Source organism: Anastrepha obliqua, chromosome 3 (assembly GCF_027943255.1).
Source record: "Anastrepha obliqua isolate idAnaObli1 chromosome 3, idAnaObli1_1.0, whole genome shotgun sequence".
Classification (NCBI taxonomy): Eukaryota; Metazoa; Arthropoda; class Insecta; order Diptera; family Tephritidae; genus Anastrepha; species Anastrepha obliqua.
The window spans coordinates 142,827,014-142,842,003 of record NC_072894.1 but is presented as its reverse complement, the minus strand read 5'-3'; the positions used below and the strand labels follow the sequence as shown (position 1 = coordinate 142,842,003).

The 14,990-nt window shown below is 38.4% G+C and overlaps 1 protein-coding gene across 2 annotated transcripts in view; it reads left to right on the top strand.

Moving 5' to 3' along the window:
• The window catches only part of LOC129240312 (protein daughter of sevenless), an 80,163-nt gene that overhangs the window by 53,977 nt on the left and 11,196 nt on the right, over positions 1 to 14,990 (top strand). For both annotated transcript variants that reach the window (XM_054876036.1, XM_054876037.1), the window contains exon 4: positions 12,960 to 13,091. In XM_054876036.1, coding sequence (XP_054732011.1) covers positions 12,960 to 13,091 — 132 coding nt within the window. The remainder of the gene's footprint in view (positions 1 to 12,959; positions 13,092 to 14,990) is intronic.

The following is a 14,990-nucleotide window of genomic DNA, read 5'->3' as shown; positions in this document are numbered from 1 at the left end:
TCCGCGGATGACATATGGAAAAATAATTTTTTTGTTTTTTGGTAGGACTGTTATAAGCTTACATGGCAAATTTCAGCGTGATATGTCACATAGTTTGTTTTCTGTGCTACTGTAAACAAGTCAAGCTCGAGTGTGTTCTTCGAATTTAACGATGGAAATTCAAAGAATTTGTTTGAAATTTTATTATTCCAACAAAATTTCGGCTTCAGACGCCTTAAAAATGTTGCAGACAACCTATGGGGACTCTGCTTTATCGCGTGCACGTGTTTTCCAGTGGTACAAATCGTTCAAAGAGGGCCGTACATCAACCCAAAAAACTACGCCAAAGTCGCTCAAAAATTAAGGTTATGCTGACTGTTTTTTTCGGTTAACGCTGAATATTATTTAGACGTTTTAAATCGTTTGCGCGAGAACATTCGTCTTAAAAGGAAGGAATTGTGGGACAACAAGTTATGATTCTTGCATCACGATAATGCACCAGCTCACACATCACGTCTTGTTCGCGATTATTTGAATAAAAATAATGTTAATATCGTTCCGCAAGCACCGTATTCGCCTGATATGGCTCCATGTGACTTTTTCCTGTTTCCCAAGCTCAAGTTGCCGCTCCGTGGAAAACATTTTGAGACAATTGAAGTCATAAAAGAGAATTCGAAGAACACACTCGAGCTTGACTTGTTTACAGTAGACATATCACGCTGAAATTTGCCATGTAAGCTTATAACAGTCCTACCAAAAAAAAAAAATTATTTTTGCCATATGTCATCCGCGGACCGTTTTATTGATAACGTCTCGTTCATATTTGAGTAGAAGGTATGTTTGCACGAAATACTGCACAGAAGAGTGACCTCGTCCTATGATTTGTTAAATTTCGCTGAAAGATTTGCCTTCATTTCTAAGTTTGAAGAGAATTTTTTTCTCGCCAGCACTAATTTCCTTAGTTTTGAAGGCCATCGCTATTTCTTGTACACAAAAACTTTGAAATAACTCCAAAGTAATTTTTTTTTTTTATTTAAACGAAAATAAAACCGTTATTGGGTATGAATTAGGCTATATTCAGAAACGCATTATAAATGCGCAGTAATTGCAGCGCTGGCAGCACTGCCAATGTGACAAGTGTTGCAATTGATAGATTGGCAGTATTAAAATTTTTCCTGCAAATAATGCGCGACGTTTGATACAAAAATGGCGTTTTGGAACGCGATGCATTTGCAGTACTGCCATATTTGCATTTCTGAACGCATTGCCAACACTGCAAAAGTACGTTGCGCATTATAATGCGTTATTGAATATACCCTTAGTCACTGCATACTGTGGGGAATCCCTGTTTTCATGTGTACGGAAACTTTTTCTGCTTCGTTGAAGTAAAGTTTTTTGTTTTGTAAAATTTAAGTTTTAATGGTGAACCTAGGAAAAAATGTATAGAAATTGTAGAAAAATTGCTGACTAAACATTTCTCATAAAAGTTGAAAATGTTTTAGTTTTTTTTTTTTAATGAATTTCTTTATATGCTGCTTTCATTTCTTTGTGTACAGATACTTTTTCTGGCAAGTGTATATATTACTATAGCTTCTTTGGTATACTATAGTAGGAGACCGTCGTGGCGGAATGGTTTGTGTGTAACTACCATTCGGTAGTGTCCGTGTTCGAAGCCCAGGCATGAAGCACCAAATGATAGAAAATTGTTTTTCTGTAGGTCCGTCTTAGCAATGTAGTTTTTGTTATATACTCGTATACAAAATTTTACAAATTTGGTACATGCATCTGTTACATCAAACAAATACTTTTTGGCGGTGTTTTTATCGAGTAATCCTAAGTTATCTTAAGTAAGTGCTTGCAGCTTTGCAATATTGTGTAGGATGTATTCAAACTCACCACTCTCCGCAAAGCAGTAAATTAATTTCTACTGTTACAATATCTTATTTCTCATCCCAAATTTTATTCGAACTTTTTGGTCTCATTAACCATAATGCATACACTTCTGTTAATTTTTCTATCATCATCAATAGCACTACAGTCTTGCGCAGACTATTGCTTCCACAACTACGCTTCTCCACTCCGATTGAACCTTTGCTACGATTTTCCAGTTTGCGATCCCCATTTTTCGCATGTCGGCTGTGACCTCATAAATTCAGCGTTTGTTTGGTCGCCCTCTCCATCCAACCACTTGCCTATGAAACGCTGTACAGGCAGCTTTCCATTTGGGCAGTCTGTACATGTGCTCCAGCCATCTGATTCGTTGACTTTTTATAAAGAGTATTGCGTTCCCATTTTGAATCAATGCATCGAGTTCGTGATTATATCTTATCCGATATATTCCGTCATCTCGGCAGAAGAGACCATATATTTTTTGCAGTATATTCTTTTGAAACCTCAGTATTTGGTCGTTGTCTGTTGTTTTAGGTACCCCCATACCTGCCGAAGGTCTAAGTGTGTCTTACGACAACCACCCTAGTATGGGTCGTACAAGCGCTTTATACATTGCCATCTTTTGAGCTTTTGATAGCAATCGAGACTTGAATAATTATATGTGACCGAAGAATGTTTTAATTGCCGCGCTTACTCGGTCATTTATTGCCACGGAAGTTTCAGAATTACTGCTGATGAAGAGTCCTAAATATTTAAATTTGTCAACCCTATGATTGCATTCCGCATCGATTTCAATGTGTGCATCATCACTTGGTTTCTTTGCGAAGTGCATATATTTCGTTTTCTCTGTGTTTATACGCAGACCCACTTGTAAAGCTGAATTTTTCAATCGCTCATATATCTTCTTAAGCTCTTGTTCATTTTACGTATTCACAACAATGTCATCGGCATAAGCTAATACTTGCGAGTTGCAGTGATAAATCAATTCGCCACATTTAAGTTTGCATACTACTTCATGTAGTAATAATTAAAAATTGACATCTCCATTTATCATAATCCTCGCATTGGTGTTTGATAGCGTCATCTGGATTAGTTTTATAATTTTTAGTGGTATACCTTGTTTAAACATTATATCGTTCAGACGGTTTCTAATAATGTTGTCGATGTCTTGCTTAAAACCAATGAACAGACAATGCAAATGCAGTTCGAGCTCTCTGTTTTTCTCTAGTATTTGCATTAGTGTGAAACGTTCCTTTGTTGTGGATCTTCCGTGGGGAAAGCCGCATTGGTAGTCATCCAAAATTTGCTTTGCATATGCGCTCAACCCATTATTAAGTATGTTTGTAAAGACTTTATAGCCAGTGTTGAAGAGAGATATACCTCGGTAATTGTGACAGTTGATTTTGTCGCCCTTGTCGCCTTGCTTATCAGTTCTGTTATATTATTGAGCGCTTCAAAACCGTATTTTAAAAGTTCTGCATTTATTTGGTCACTTCCGCTGCTTTTATTAATTTTTAACTTTGTCAGACTTTCTAGCACTTCGTTACTACGGTGTTTCTATGAGGTTTTCTGCTGCAGAGTATATCGCATTTGTACGGTGTGAACCGAAGTCTGTTGGATTTTCTATATTCAGAATATCACTAAAGTATTCTTGCCATTATTCAGTATTTTTTTTCTTTTTCTGTTATTATTTCACCTTCCTTGTTTTTGCACAAATTTGTTCGAGGCTGATATGGCTTTGTTTGGCTTCTAATTGCCCTGTACATATTTCTTACATTTCCTTGACTAAACTCTTTCTTGATACGCTGAACTTTCATGTTGATGTCTTGTTTTTTCATCTGTTTTATAATTTTCTTAGCGGCGTGCTTTTTTTTATTGTCAAGTAGGTTTTTCCTTCTCCGTTTATTTGAATATTTTCTTCGTGCTTCGTTTTTTATGTCAATCGATGCTCTACACTCAGCGTCAAACCACTAATTTGTGGTATATCTTTTTGTACCTAATTTCTCTTTAGCTACCCCAAAAACCGTATTTTTTACACCAGCCTAGATGGTTTCTGCTGAGTCTTCCTTTGTTATATTTAGTTTACTACTTATGCTTTCTTGATACGCACGACGCTCATTTTCATTCGCTGAAATTCGTTCAGTATTCCATTTTGCCTTCTTGAGACGCAGTTTGCGCCTCTAAACTATCTGACGTCAATGACAGGGGTTGCGTGTCTTTTATCAACCAATAAATGATTCGCGCCTCTCCTTCCGGGCATATCATAGGTTTGCTTATGCATTTTTTTTACGATTTGACTGATTGGACGAGTGTGTGAATGCGTGTGAAATAACCGGACAGAATTCTGATGCAGAGCAAATGACAACTGGTAAACGAAATGACGGGCTGCCAGTGATAAGGCGATTATATTGAAAACTCTTTTTTCAGCAAGGAAATATCAAAAATAAATAATAAGTGGGTTTCAGGATGCATCGTGAGCAATGGATTTTCAACTTCCCAAGTCAGAAGGAGATAATTGAACTCTGATCTCTTCACTTTGTCATATTTTCCAAAAAAGAGTTTTTTAAGCTATAAAAATTAAGCTATGCTAATTTGTTTGTTGTTTCAAATTTGTGATTTTTGTTACCCACTTTTCTTAGGTATATGCATATATATACAAATTGCACTATTGTTTATATATATATCTTTATAACCTTCAGTATATTTGTGTTTCAATACTTGATAATATCATTTAAGTTTACATTTTTGAATTTTTCCTCATTTATGTAATTTATATTATACATACCGTGACTATTTTTATTGTAAACTGAAAACTCCTAATTTTTGTTTTAAAGGTACATATTTATTCATACTTCTTCCGGTATGGTATCACTGGCTAATGTTATAAAAAATGCACGTTTTGCATCTTGTCATCTATGGTTCAGATGGCAACGAGTAACATGAGTGAAGATTGTGTTAATTTTTTTCGTATATCAGCAACACAATCTGAGTTTTTCATAAACAAACCTCTGCATTCTGTACATCGTGAAAATGGTCTGTGCCATCAAGTATACATTTTGTTTAAGCTCTAACCCTGTTATTTTCTCTCGTTTCCTTGTTGTTGATTTTGTTTTTATTAAGGTGTGGAAATATATATAAAAATATTTTTTAAATATTTATGGATAAACACAAACAAGTCCATGAATATATATATATGTCATGCATGGTAAGTATGAAATTGTCTAATTTTGTGTCATATAAATTGTAAAATAAAATGAAACTATTATATAGCACTATAAAATAGCTTATATAAATTACAGCTAAAATAAAAAATAGGGAAATCTAAATATTACCAAAACGGTCAAACACGCGAAAAAAATGTATACCTCCATACAGTGGTTAAAGCTTAATCGTATATACTCGTGTTCAACTTTAACACTTTACCTCTCACTGTACACGCTTGACTATATCGATTTGTTGCGTGTTTTCGGGAGTTTTGTCTTCGATAATTGTGAAAAGTGCTATTTGTTTCTAATCATAGTAGGCTCTGCATTAGAAGGAGAGGAAAATGATGAAAACTTGATTTCTACAACCTTTCTAAAGGATGTGCCAGGTACTATTGTAGTTTAGTTCACGGCATTCAAATTATGACATGTTAGATTGAGGCGACAGCGATAACAAGCCAATTTTGAATTTTAAAATACCTGCAAAATGAGTAAAAATTAATAATTTATAGGAACGTGTTTAGAAAAAAATATCCCCCAAGTAATTCTTTTGAGGCAAATATCGTATTCAAATCACTGAGAGGGACTACGTTGCCATAAATTTGTCTGATCAACCAAAAGTAGTGTCATTTATGCAGGTCAAAATAACGGGAACAATTTTAAAATTGACGTCATAAATTTAAACAAGTTTTTAGGCATACTGATTTTAACCTGTTAAGTGATTATGTCGTATATATGCGTCAATCTCAAGAGTTCATTTTTTAGTTAATGTCGGATATCTGCGTCATGCCGAAAAAGGAAATTGCATTTGCTATGGAATTTAAAGTTAAGCAAAAACGAAAATTTCCCTGTTATTTTCACATTATAAAGTAAGCATGAGCACTGAATTTCCTGATAATCGTTATCATAAACGTTCAGCCAGCGCGCATGGTGAATTCAATATTTGGCTGAAACCCGGTTTTGCATCGACAGTCTTCGCTTGAAATTAATTTAGCACAGTAAATCGAGCTGTCTAAGAAAAACTTATCGCTTAACAGGTTAAGTGGATATCACGCCTACCGAGCATGCTAACTGGAGTTCAGATGAAAATATAGGCGTTCCACTAAGAACACTATACTTAGTCTTGTCATAAATGCTGTGACAAATTTTACAATGCATACGGCGAGAAAAAATTCGCAAAAAAAAGTTCCGTTCTTTTTGCTTTCGTTCATACGCATTGTGTACTCATAAATTATACTCAGATTCGTGGAAAATTTCGCTTGTTAACTATTGAGTGCGGAGCTAAGGAAAATCGCATTGCAGTGATGCTTGCATAAGTATGGTAAAAGTGCAAGTGAGATTTACGAATTGGTGATAAAACTAAATATTTCGAGAATGCTTATTTCCTGTACGATCAATCGTCCAAAGCGTCAAAATTGAGAGACAGAAAAAAACGTGGTCGCGTATTTTAAACCAATGCCATAAAAGCCGTTCGAAAAAGAATTCGCAGAAATCCCCTTAGAAATCAAAAAATTATGTCCGGGAAATGAATGTATCTACCAGATCCATGTCAAGACTAATTAGAGATGAGATCGCAATGGCCAGAAACTTATGCTATCATTAGGCGAAATGACTCTGCCATCTCTACAAGAGATGCGCGGTATTTCATGGCTACCTTGGAGGTTATCAACTGTTTTGTGAGGGATTTTATCGCCGCCTGGCTATCAGTGAAAATGTAGATATCATCTCCAGGTATCATATAACACTGTACTAGGGTCACGGCTTTCATTATTGCCATCAGTTCAGTCTGAAAGACACTACAGTAGTCGGGGAGCCGAAAACTGAAGGATATCTCCAGATGTTCGGAATATACACCTCCGCCGAACCTGCCATCGAGCTTTGAGCCATCTGTGTATACATGGATGCACTCGCCCTGTCTTACCACATCCCGTTCCCACTCTTCCCTCGAGGGTAGGAGGATCACGAACGTTATAGTGGCAAGTATAGGCGGAACTGTATAGTGCACCTGTCTGGGAAGTCGCAACGTGCCATCCAGGATTTTGCTGTGCCCATGGATGGGGCTGCACTGCATCATGTGTCATGTAGGACCAGGCAAGCCATATGTCCTTCCGCAGGACTCCATTATGCGTTATACGCATCGCTAAATTGCATCAATAAGAATACATTAATATGTTTTTTCACTAGTATACACGACCTGGGCTTACCATTGTCGGTAACATAGACCAGTTTAAACTCTTTGTTGCTCAATCCGCAAACCCGATCTTTTACGACCCATGGTTCTTGGGTTCTTGGGTTCTTTTAGCGAGACGGGGGATGAATGCGGTTGAAGCCGCCTTACTTTGGTGGAGGTTGAGCTGTACAACCCCCACCATCGCTGGTATACGTTGCTGGATGACAGCCAACCACGGTTTGGTCAGCGATCTCCTCGTCGGAAGAAGTGGGAATATACTCCTCATCTTCCAAAGCATCTGAGAGCTCGGAAGATTCCCCCATCTCCTCTCGGGTAACCCTACGGAAGAGTTCGCCCAGCATACCGGAATTGGATGCCACCTCGTCGTCCGTTTGGTTGTCCACCGCAACCGTCGTCTCCTCCGCAGATGACGTCGTGTTTTCTGCGGAGCTGTCTTTACTGGCCACATCCTGTCTGTAGACATGGAGTGTCAATGATTGGAAGGAGTAATTGACTTTCCATTTCATTCATCCTCATTCAAGTTGACCACCGCTAGTCTCCTCTTGCCATCCACTTCACCAATCTTTGCTACTTTACAATCGCTGGTTGGTAGCTCAGGGTTGCCTAGTTTGAGGTACTCCAACAGTTCCAAGTCTTCCTCTGGGTCGGTGTGGAAGTCTGGTATCCAGGCTCTTGATCTTGGCCGATTGGGGATGTCTTCTAGGAGGACCACGTCGACCACGCTTTATTCCCAGAGTGTACAGGTCTACCAATCATTGGCCAGCGCACCTGATTAATTTGACGCGTGATTGAAACCAACCCGCGTCCGAGCATCTGGGTGGGGGTCCTGGGTTTTCTCGCAGGATGTCTCTGTAAACATTCCAGAGATTTCTGTTTATCAGGTCCCAGTTTACTTGTGTGATCGCACCGTCATGGGGACTGCGATCAATCGCTGCTCTTATGTGGCTGTCTTTTGCTACTTCCGCAAAAGATTTCTTAATGGTGTTGGTTATTTGAGTGGCGAACACCTTAGATCTTTTGGCTTCAGCCGATGTCCCCTCACTCGATCTTTTGCGATTCCCTTGCACAGAATCCATTTTAGCCTTCTCTCGGTGTTCGGCTATGAAAGCTTCAGCTCACGCCTTGGAGTCTGACTGCTCCTCCGTCAGATCCTCTAGTTTGGATTCCTTCAGTCTCTCCAGGATCCTGAAGGCTGAACGCTTGGTCCGGTAGAACCTTTCTGAAACACTAATTCGCTTCCGGGGGTGGGTACTACCCGGGGCAGTGATTGTGCCAGAAGGGCGAGCTACAGAAACCATTGGCTGAGCCATGTGGTCTAATGCCACCGACGTTGACATGGGTGTTTCTCTTTCTGGAGTTCCCGTGACACCTGGAGTGACAGAGACAGCCAGTTGGGCTTGTCTTAGGACAGGGTCGTCCTTGCTTCGCGAAAGTTTCGTTGTGAGGGGGGTCTACTTCTGGCACCAGACGTTGAAGGAATGTCGTCACCAAGTGATAGGCCTCGCTGCCGTGGAGACAGCCCCTGAAGGGACGGAGTGAGAGCCGGGCCCTGGCTTAGCCACAGGCTTGGCACCACTCGTGTGTGTGGTCTTTCCTGTTGAAAGACCTGACCTTCCCATAGGATTGGGTCTTGTTTTGCTTGTGGCTTTATCCGAGGCTACGGTTTTTTTATACATGATAATTTCATAATCGTCCGCATTGTTCGACATGGCAAGCGTGGCGGACTAAACTTTTTAGGGGGGAAACGTCGACCATGGCAGTCCCCTCTACCATGGTAAGGTCATTCTACCTACTGAGGTGACCCGGTTTCAGGAGGGCGCCGTTAAAATACCGCCGGAATACCATTGGCTGCAAACCATCCAGTGGGCACGGTAACGCATAACACCCTGGATTAAGAGGGAGTAGGGGAAGGATATGATGGGAAGCCAGGGTTAGGAAATGAGGGGGACTATCGTCGGTACGGTGATCTCCTCATGGGGATTGGATTGCCAATTCCACCGTTCGGCGGATGAATGGCTAGCCAAACCCCATACGTAGCTTCCCTCTTAGTTCGTGGTGAGTTAGTCCTCATGATATGGGGGTTAAATCACCATTTAAGCCTCATCCCCGCGACAAGGAGACCAACATGATGAGGGGTGCACGTCTTGACTCTTCGATTGCAAATAAAAGCTGTCTAAGTCAAGGGAAGAAACTTAATGATTGCAAAGAACGCAGGATTTTAAAACAGGTTAAAAAAATCCCTTTGTAGTAGCCATAGAATACTAATAAAGATAAAAAAAATCGAAATGTGTTGGAAAATATAACTTCCACGGGCGAATTGCGCGGAACAAGCTGAAAAGCAAGAGCGCCTGCATTCAATAAGTTGTATATTTAAAAAAAAATTAGTGTAATGAAAAATGTTATTCTAAGAAAAATACACAAACTTATTGTTTATTTAAAACTAATATAAACTTAACAATACTTCGCCCCAAGAAAGAAAAATTAAAAAATTCACAGAATTCTTCATATTTTTTAGAGACAAACATATTAACACAATTCAATTTCACAACTAAAATATTAAGTTCAATGAAATTTTAATATTTAGTAGTGGATATCACGCATTTGGCATAGAGTTAACTCATTTTTACTCACATTTGGGCTCAAATTTGGCCATTCCTGTTGGAGTACCTCTTTTAGTTGGGTTTTGCTAGTTATGTTAATTTTAGCGACACGCCTACCGAGCTTGTCCCACAAATGTTCGATGTAATTCAAGTCCGGAGACTGTGGTGTTGTTTCAAGAATGTGAGGCACACGATGTATGATTCACATACGCACATCGTTGGCAGTATGTTGGTATCATTATCTCGTTGAAAATAAAAGTTATTTCCAACACACAGTTTTTGTGCACTTTTATGCAGGTTTTTTTTAATGTATTAAGTTAAAGTGATTTATCCATAATACGATTAATAAATACCAGATTACCCACGCCTGCCGTTGACATACATACATCCCCACACCATTACACCCACCACCAAGTTTCACTGTACTTACTGTAGTTTTTTTCGAATTTGGCATTGGGTTTTCTCCAGACTTGAATTCTTCCTTCCGATTGAAAAATGTTGAACTTACTCTCGTCGCTAAAAATAACGTTGCTCCAGAAATCAAGAGGCTTAATTTTATACTCCTTTGCGAACTTTATCCTCTCATTTTTATTGACTGTGCTGATGAGTGGTTTCCTTCGAGCCACGAGTTATACCCGGCACGTTTCGGCCTGTTTTCGGATGGACTTCTTAATTAAACTCTTAACGAACTTCTGCTACCACTTGCGTTGATGTAATTTTTTTATTATTTTTTTATTCTTATTATATGGGTTTCATCATTGAGGGTCAATATGTAAGGTCTCCCAGTATGAGGTTATGCTATAAATAGTAAAATGACTCCGATTCACCGTTTGACCGATGGATTATGTATATGCAAAATTATTTTTCATACAACTTCAGTTGTGTCTGCTTTTTTCCGACCCATGATGTATTGATAACGCGAAAGCAGGACTTGAAATGATCAAATAAGTTGAGTTTCGAATGGTCATATGCATAATGGCACTTATTCGAAAGCATAGGTTGCCTTGTTACAAAAATGAAATCAGTTGAAATATACAATAAAATTCATACTTTGTATGAATAATTTTGTCACTAAAAAATATGAGGAATCATATGATTTTCGTGAATATTTTATTTATAGAGTTAAGTTGTGTTAAGTTTATGTTAGTTTTAAATAAACAATAAATTTGTGTAATTTTCTTAGAGGAACATTTTTAATTAAATTATAATTTTTTTTTTTTGAAGATACATCTTCTTCTTACTCTTAATTGGCGCGATAACTGCTTACGCGATTTTGGCCGAGTTTAACAAAGCGCGCCAGTCGTTTCTTTCTCGTGCTAACCGGCGCCTGTTGGATACACCAAGTGCAGTCTAGTCCTTCTCCCCCTGATCTTTCCAACGAAAAATAGGCCTTCCTCTTCCTCTGCTACCATCAGCTGGTACCGCATCGAATGCTTTCAGAGCGTTTGTATCCATTCGGAGCCAACGTAGCCGCTGGATCTTTATTCGCTGCGCTATGTCTATGTTGTCGTAAAGCTCATCGCTCCATCGCCTGCGATATTCGTCGTTGCCAATGTGCCTTTCTCTCAAACACTCCACGCGACGCTTCATCGGATGTTGTCATCGTCCACTCTTCTGCGCCATACGTTAGGACGGGCATGATGAGAGCTTTGTAGAATGTTAGTTTTGTTCGTCGAGAGAGGACTTTACTACTAAATTACCCACTTAGTCCAAAGTAGCACTTGTTGGCAAGAGATATTCTGCGTTGGATTTCAAGGCTGACATTGTTATCGGTGTTAATGCTAGTTCCTAAATATACGAAGTCTTTTAAAACCTCGAAATTGCCTCTTTATCTAGTTTGGAAAAGGCAGAATTAACAGCGCAGTTGTTAAGACCGATGATGTCAATATCATCGTCATACGCCAACGATTGTAAGCTCTGATAAAATATTGTGCCTGAGCGATTAAGTTCTGCGGCTCGTACGATGCTCTCCAACTTCTTATTGATTGGGTAAATCAAACTGAAATTCCAATCGGCAGGCATTCTTTCATCCGACCATATTTTGCATGTTTGAATAGCTCAGGCGGCAGTCCGCCGGCGCCCGCGGCTTTGTTGTTCTTTAGTCGCGTTAACATAATTCTCGTCTCGTCATGTTCGGGTAGCAGAACGACAGTTCCGTCGTCAATGCTTGGGATATCGATGCCACGATTTTATATCGTAGATCTTGTCATTCTCTGTGACATACGCAGCTGTCACTATTTAATAGGTTCCCTTCATCATTTGAGTATTCTGTGGTTGTCAGTCACAAGGTCACCGTTTTTGTTCTTACAGGAAAACGCCCCGGCCTTAAAACCTTCTGTAAGCCGCCGATCTTTCTGATAGAATTTTCGGGTGTTGTTCGTATTGGCCGGCATATCAAGCTCCTCGCACTCACATATTTCGGCCTCTCGTTTCTTCTTTGCTGATAATACGTCTCTCTTTCTTTCTATGCATATACCAAAATGTCAGACTGATGAGAGGAGTTGATAATTCTCAAGCGCACGCTAATTTACGGAAAAATTAATATAGTGGACTGAAACTTAATAAACATATTACTCTTTATCCACCTCCCATATAACGGTAATTTGCAAAAAAACGAGAAGTGTGATATCTGTTATAAATGAAGAGAGGTTATTTAAATTTGGTGCAATTGATGAACAAAAAAAGGAGCACAATGCAGAAAAAATTTATTTCCAGCAGATATTTTATTGAGATTGGATAAAAACCACGTGCACTTTTTATATGGTAATTCCATCTGATGTTAGAAGTTATATATCATTGCCCAAGAGTTAAAATTTACTAAACTATGCTACCAATTAGAGGGCGTAGCTTCGAATCTCTGTACATGAAACACCAAAGTGAAGAAAAAGGGGCGAAAACTCCTCGGCAGGCAATGGCAAACCTCCAAGCGTATTTATACGGGCGTATATAAAGTTCAGTCTGGACCAAATTTAGTACTTCTTAATTTGTTAATTTTTTTTTAAATCCTACAAAGTTTGATGTTATTTATTATACATTTTCTGTTTTTGTTTTCCCCTGTAAAAAATATAGTCTGAATACTACGATTTATCTTTTCAGCATGAAAACCCGACTACACCACTGAATAATTTGGATCCAAAATTTTATGATACTCCACGAAGTCATAATAATATTGGCTTAAATCTCACCAACGATAAATCTTATTCACCAAAAATTACTAACTGTAGTGGGGTAAGTAAATGAGAGTATTAAGCGTTTGCTTATAATTTTTTAAACTAAACATAATAAAGTAAGAATACCTTCGGATCTCTAAGGAAATTATTTAATACAGAATTATGAAAGCACATTTGATAGATATTTTACTGATCTCCTCCTCCAATTTGACGTGTACGTCCGCAAAAAATATTTATTATACTAAACACTAAACTCAAACAGTTTTATGCTCTAGTGCATTTTTATTGGAAGTTTTTATACAAAGTAAGGTCATACGCATAAGGTTAGTTCACCATTGTCGCGTCACAGATTTCTCATGCAGCGACAATGACGTATTTATTCGTTTTCAAAGCTATTTTAAATCGTCAAAGCACAAAGCGTAAAGATATCAAGGGTAAAAGACGGATTTATTTTGTTGGAATATCTTTCTCGTTTAACGAAAAATAAAAGAAGAAAGAAGCCTTGAGTAAGTCCGTATATTTTAAACATCCTAAATTGAGGATTAACTATTCATTAGCACAAAACAGTTAGTGGAAAATGATTTCATCTACTGCTATTTCGGTCAAAGTTTTTTTCTGTCATATTTTTATTTGAAAATTCCTCTATGTTATGCGTTTCACAGAATATTTGTCGTGTACGGTTTTCCATTTAAAGAAAAGTGTACGACAACACAACATATAGGCCTCTCTTTTACCACTTTTCGTCTGCGGTTGGCTGCTAGCTGCAAGGTTACTTGATAATTAATTTCAATTTAAAAATTGATAATTTTAATATTTTTATTAATATCACTGAAATAGATACTTCGTTTTGGCGATATCGCGCACACATACCTATTGGGTTGGGGAATAAGTTCGTAGCGTTTTTACAGACGACTTTTATTTAAACAAAAAACAATAATTATATATATAAATAATTTTTACAACCCCTTCCTACACCTTCTATGAAAAGAGTTGTTGAGCCTGTTTTTAGGGACCTCTTTGTTATTGAAGGTAACGCCCTTCATATGGCTTGACATCAAGCTCAAAAGATGGTAGTCGGTCGGTGCAAGCTCCAGAGAATACGACGGATGCTGACAGAGAGGCCCTATTCAAGCATCTTTGGATGAAGATTCATCTTCATTCTCGGCTTTGGCGTACCTGGAGCCATCCACTCCTTTCTATGCTTCATATTGATATAGATACCATTTCTCATCTCCCGTGACGATTCGGTACAAAAAGCATTGTTCATTACCACGTGTTACTCGATTGCGAGCGAGATACTGAGAAGCAATTCGAAGGCGACGTTGTTTGTTTATTGCGTTGAGCTCCTGAGACACCCAGGCTCCCAATTTTCCGATAAATCCCATTGAATGAAGGACATTGAGAATCATTTTATGATCGCAGTTGATGTTTTGCGCCAATTCACGACTGGTTTGGCGACTGTTCTCCTTCAAAACTGATTTGAGACGTTAATCAACGATTTCAGAAGGCCTGCCGCTGCGGGACGTGTCATCGACGTCAAAGTCGCCATTTTTGAACTTTGCAAGCCATTTCGGTGCTGTAGACCGACCTATAACGCCTTCTCCATACACGTCGATGAAAAGCAAAGAAGAGCAGGTGTCGAAAATGTTGATTTTTGCCTTCTGGGTATTACCATTTCTAAACTCAAAAATACAATTAACATAGTTTTGTAGAGCAGAAAGAGTTCTATCGAATGCATACTTACCTTTTGCCAAACAGCAAACAAATCGTTGTAAAATAAAAGAAAGTATAAAAACGGTTAGAACGCATTCCTCAACCCAATATCAACCCAATAATTTTTCTTCATTAGCTCAAATAAGAAAGATTTTCGTCTTTGAAGAACTAGCACAGTGTACAGTCTGTCTAATGGAAGCGTGGCCAAAAAAAATCAAACTTATTATGCAAAAATTTAAATGCT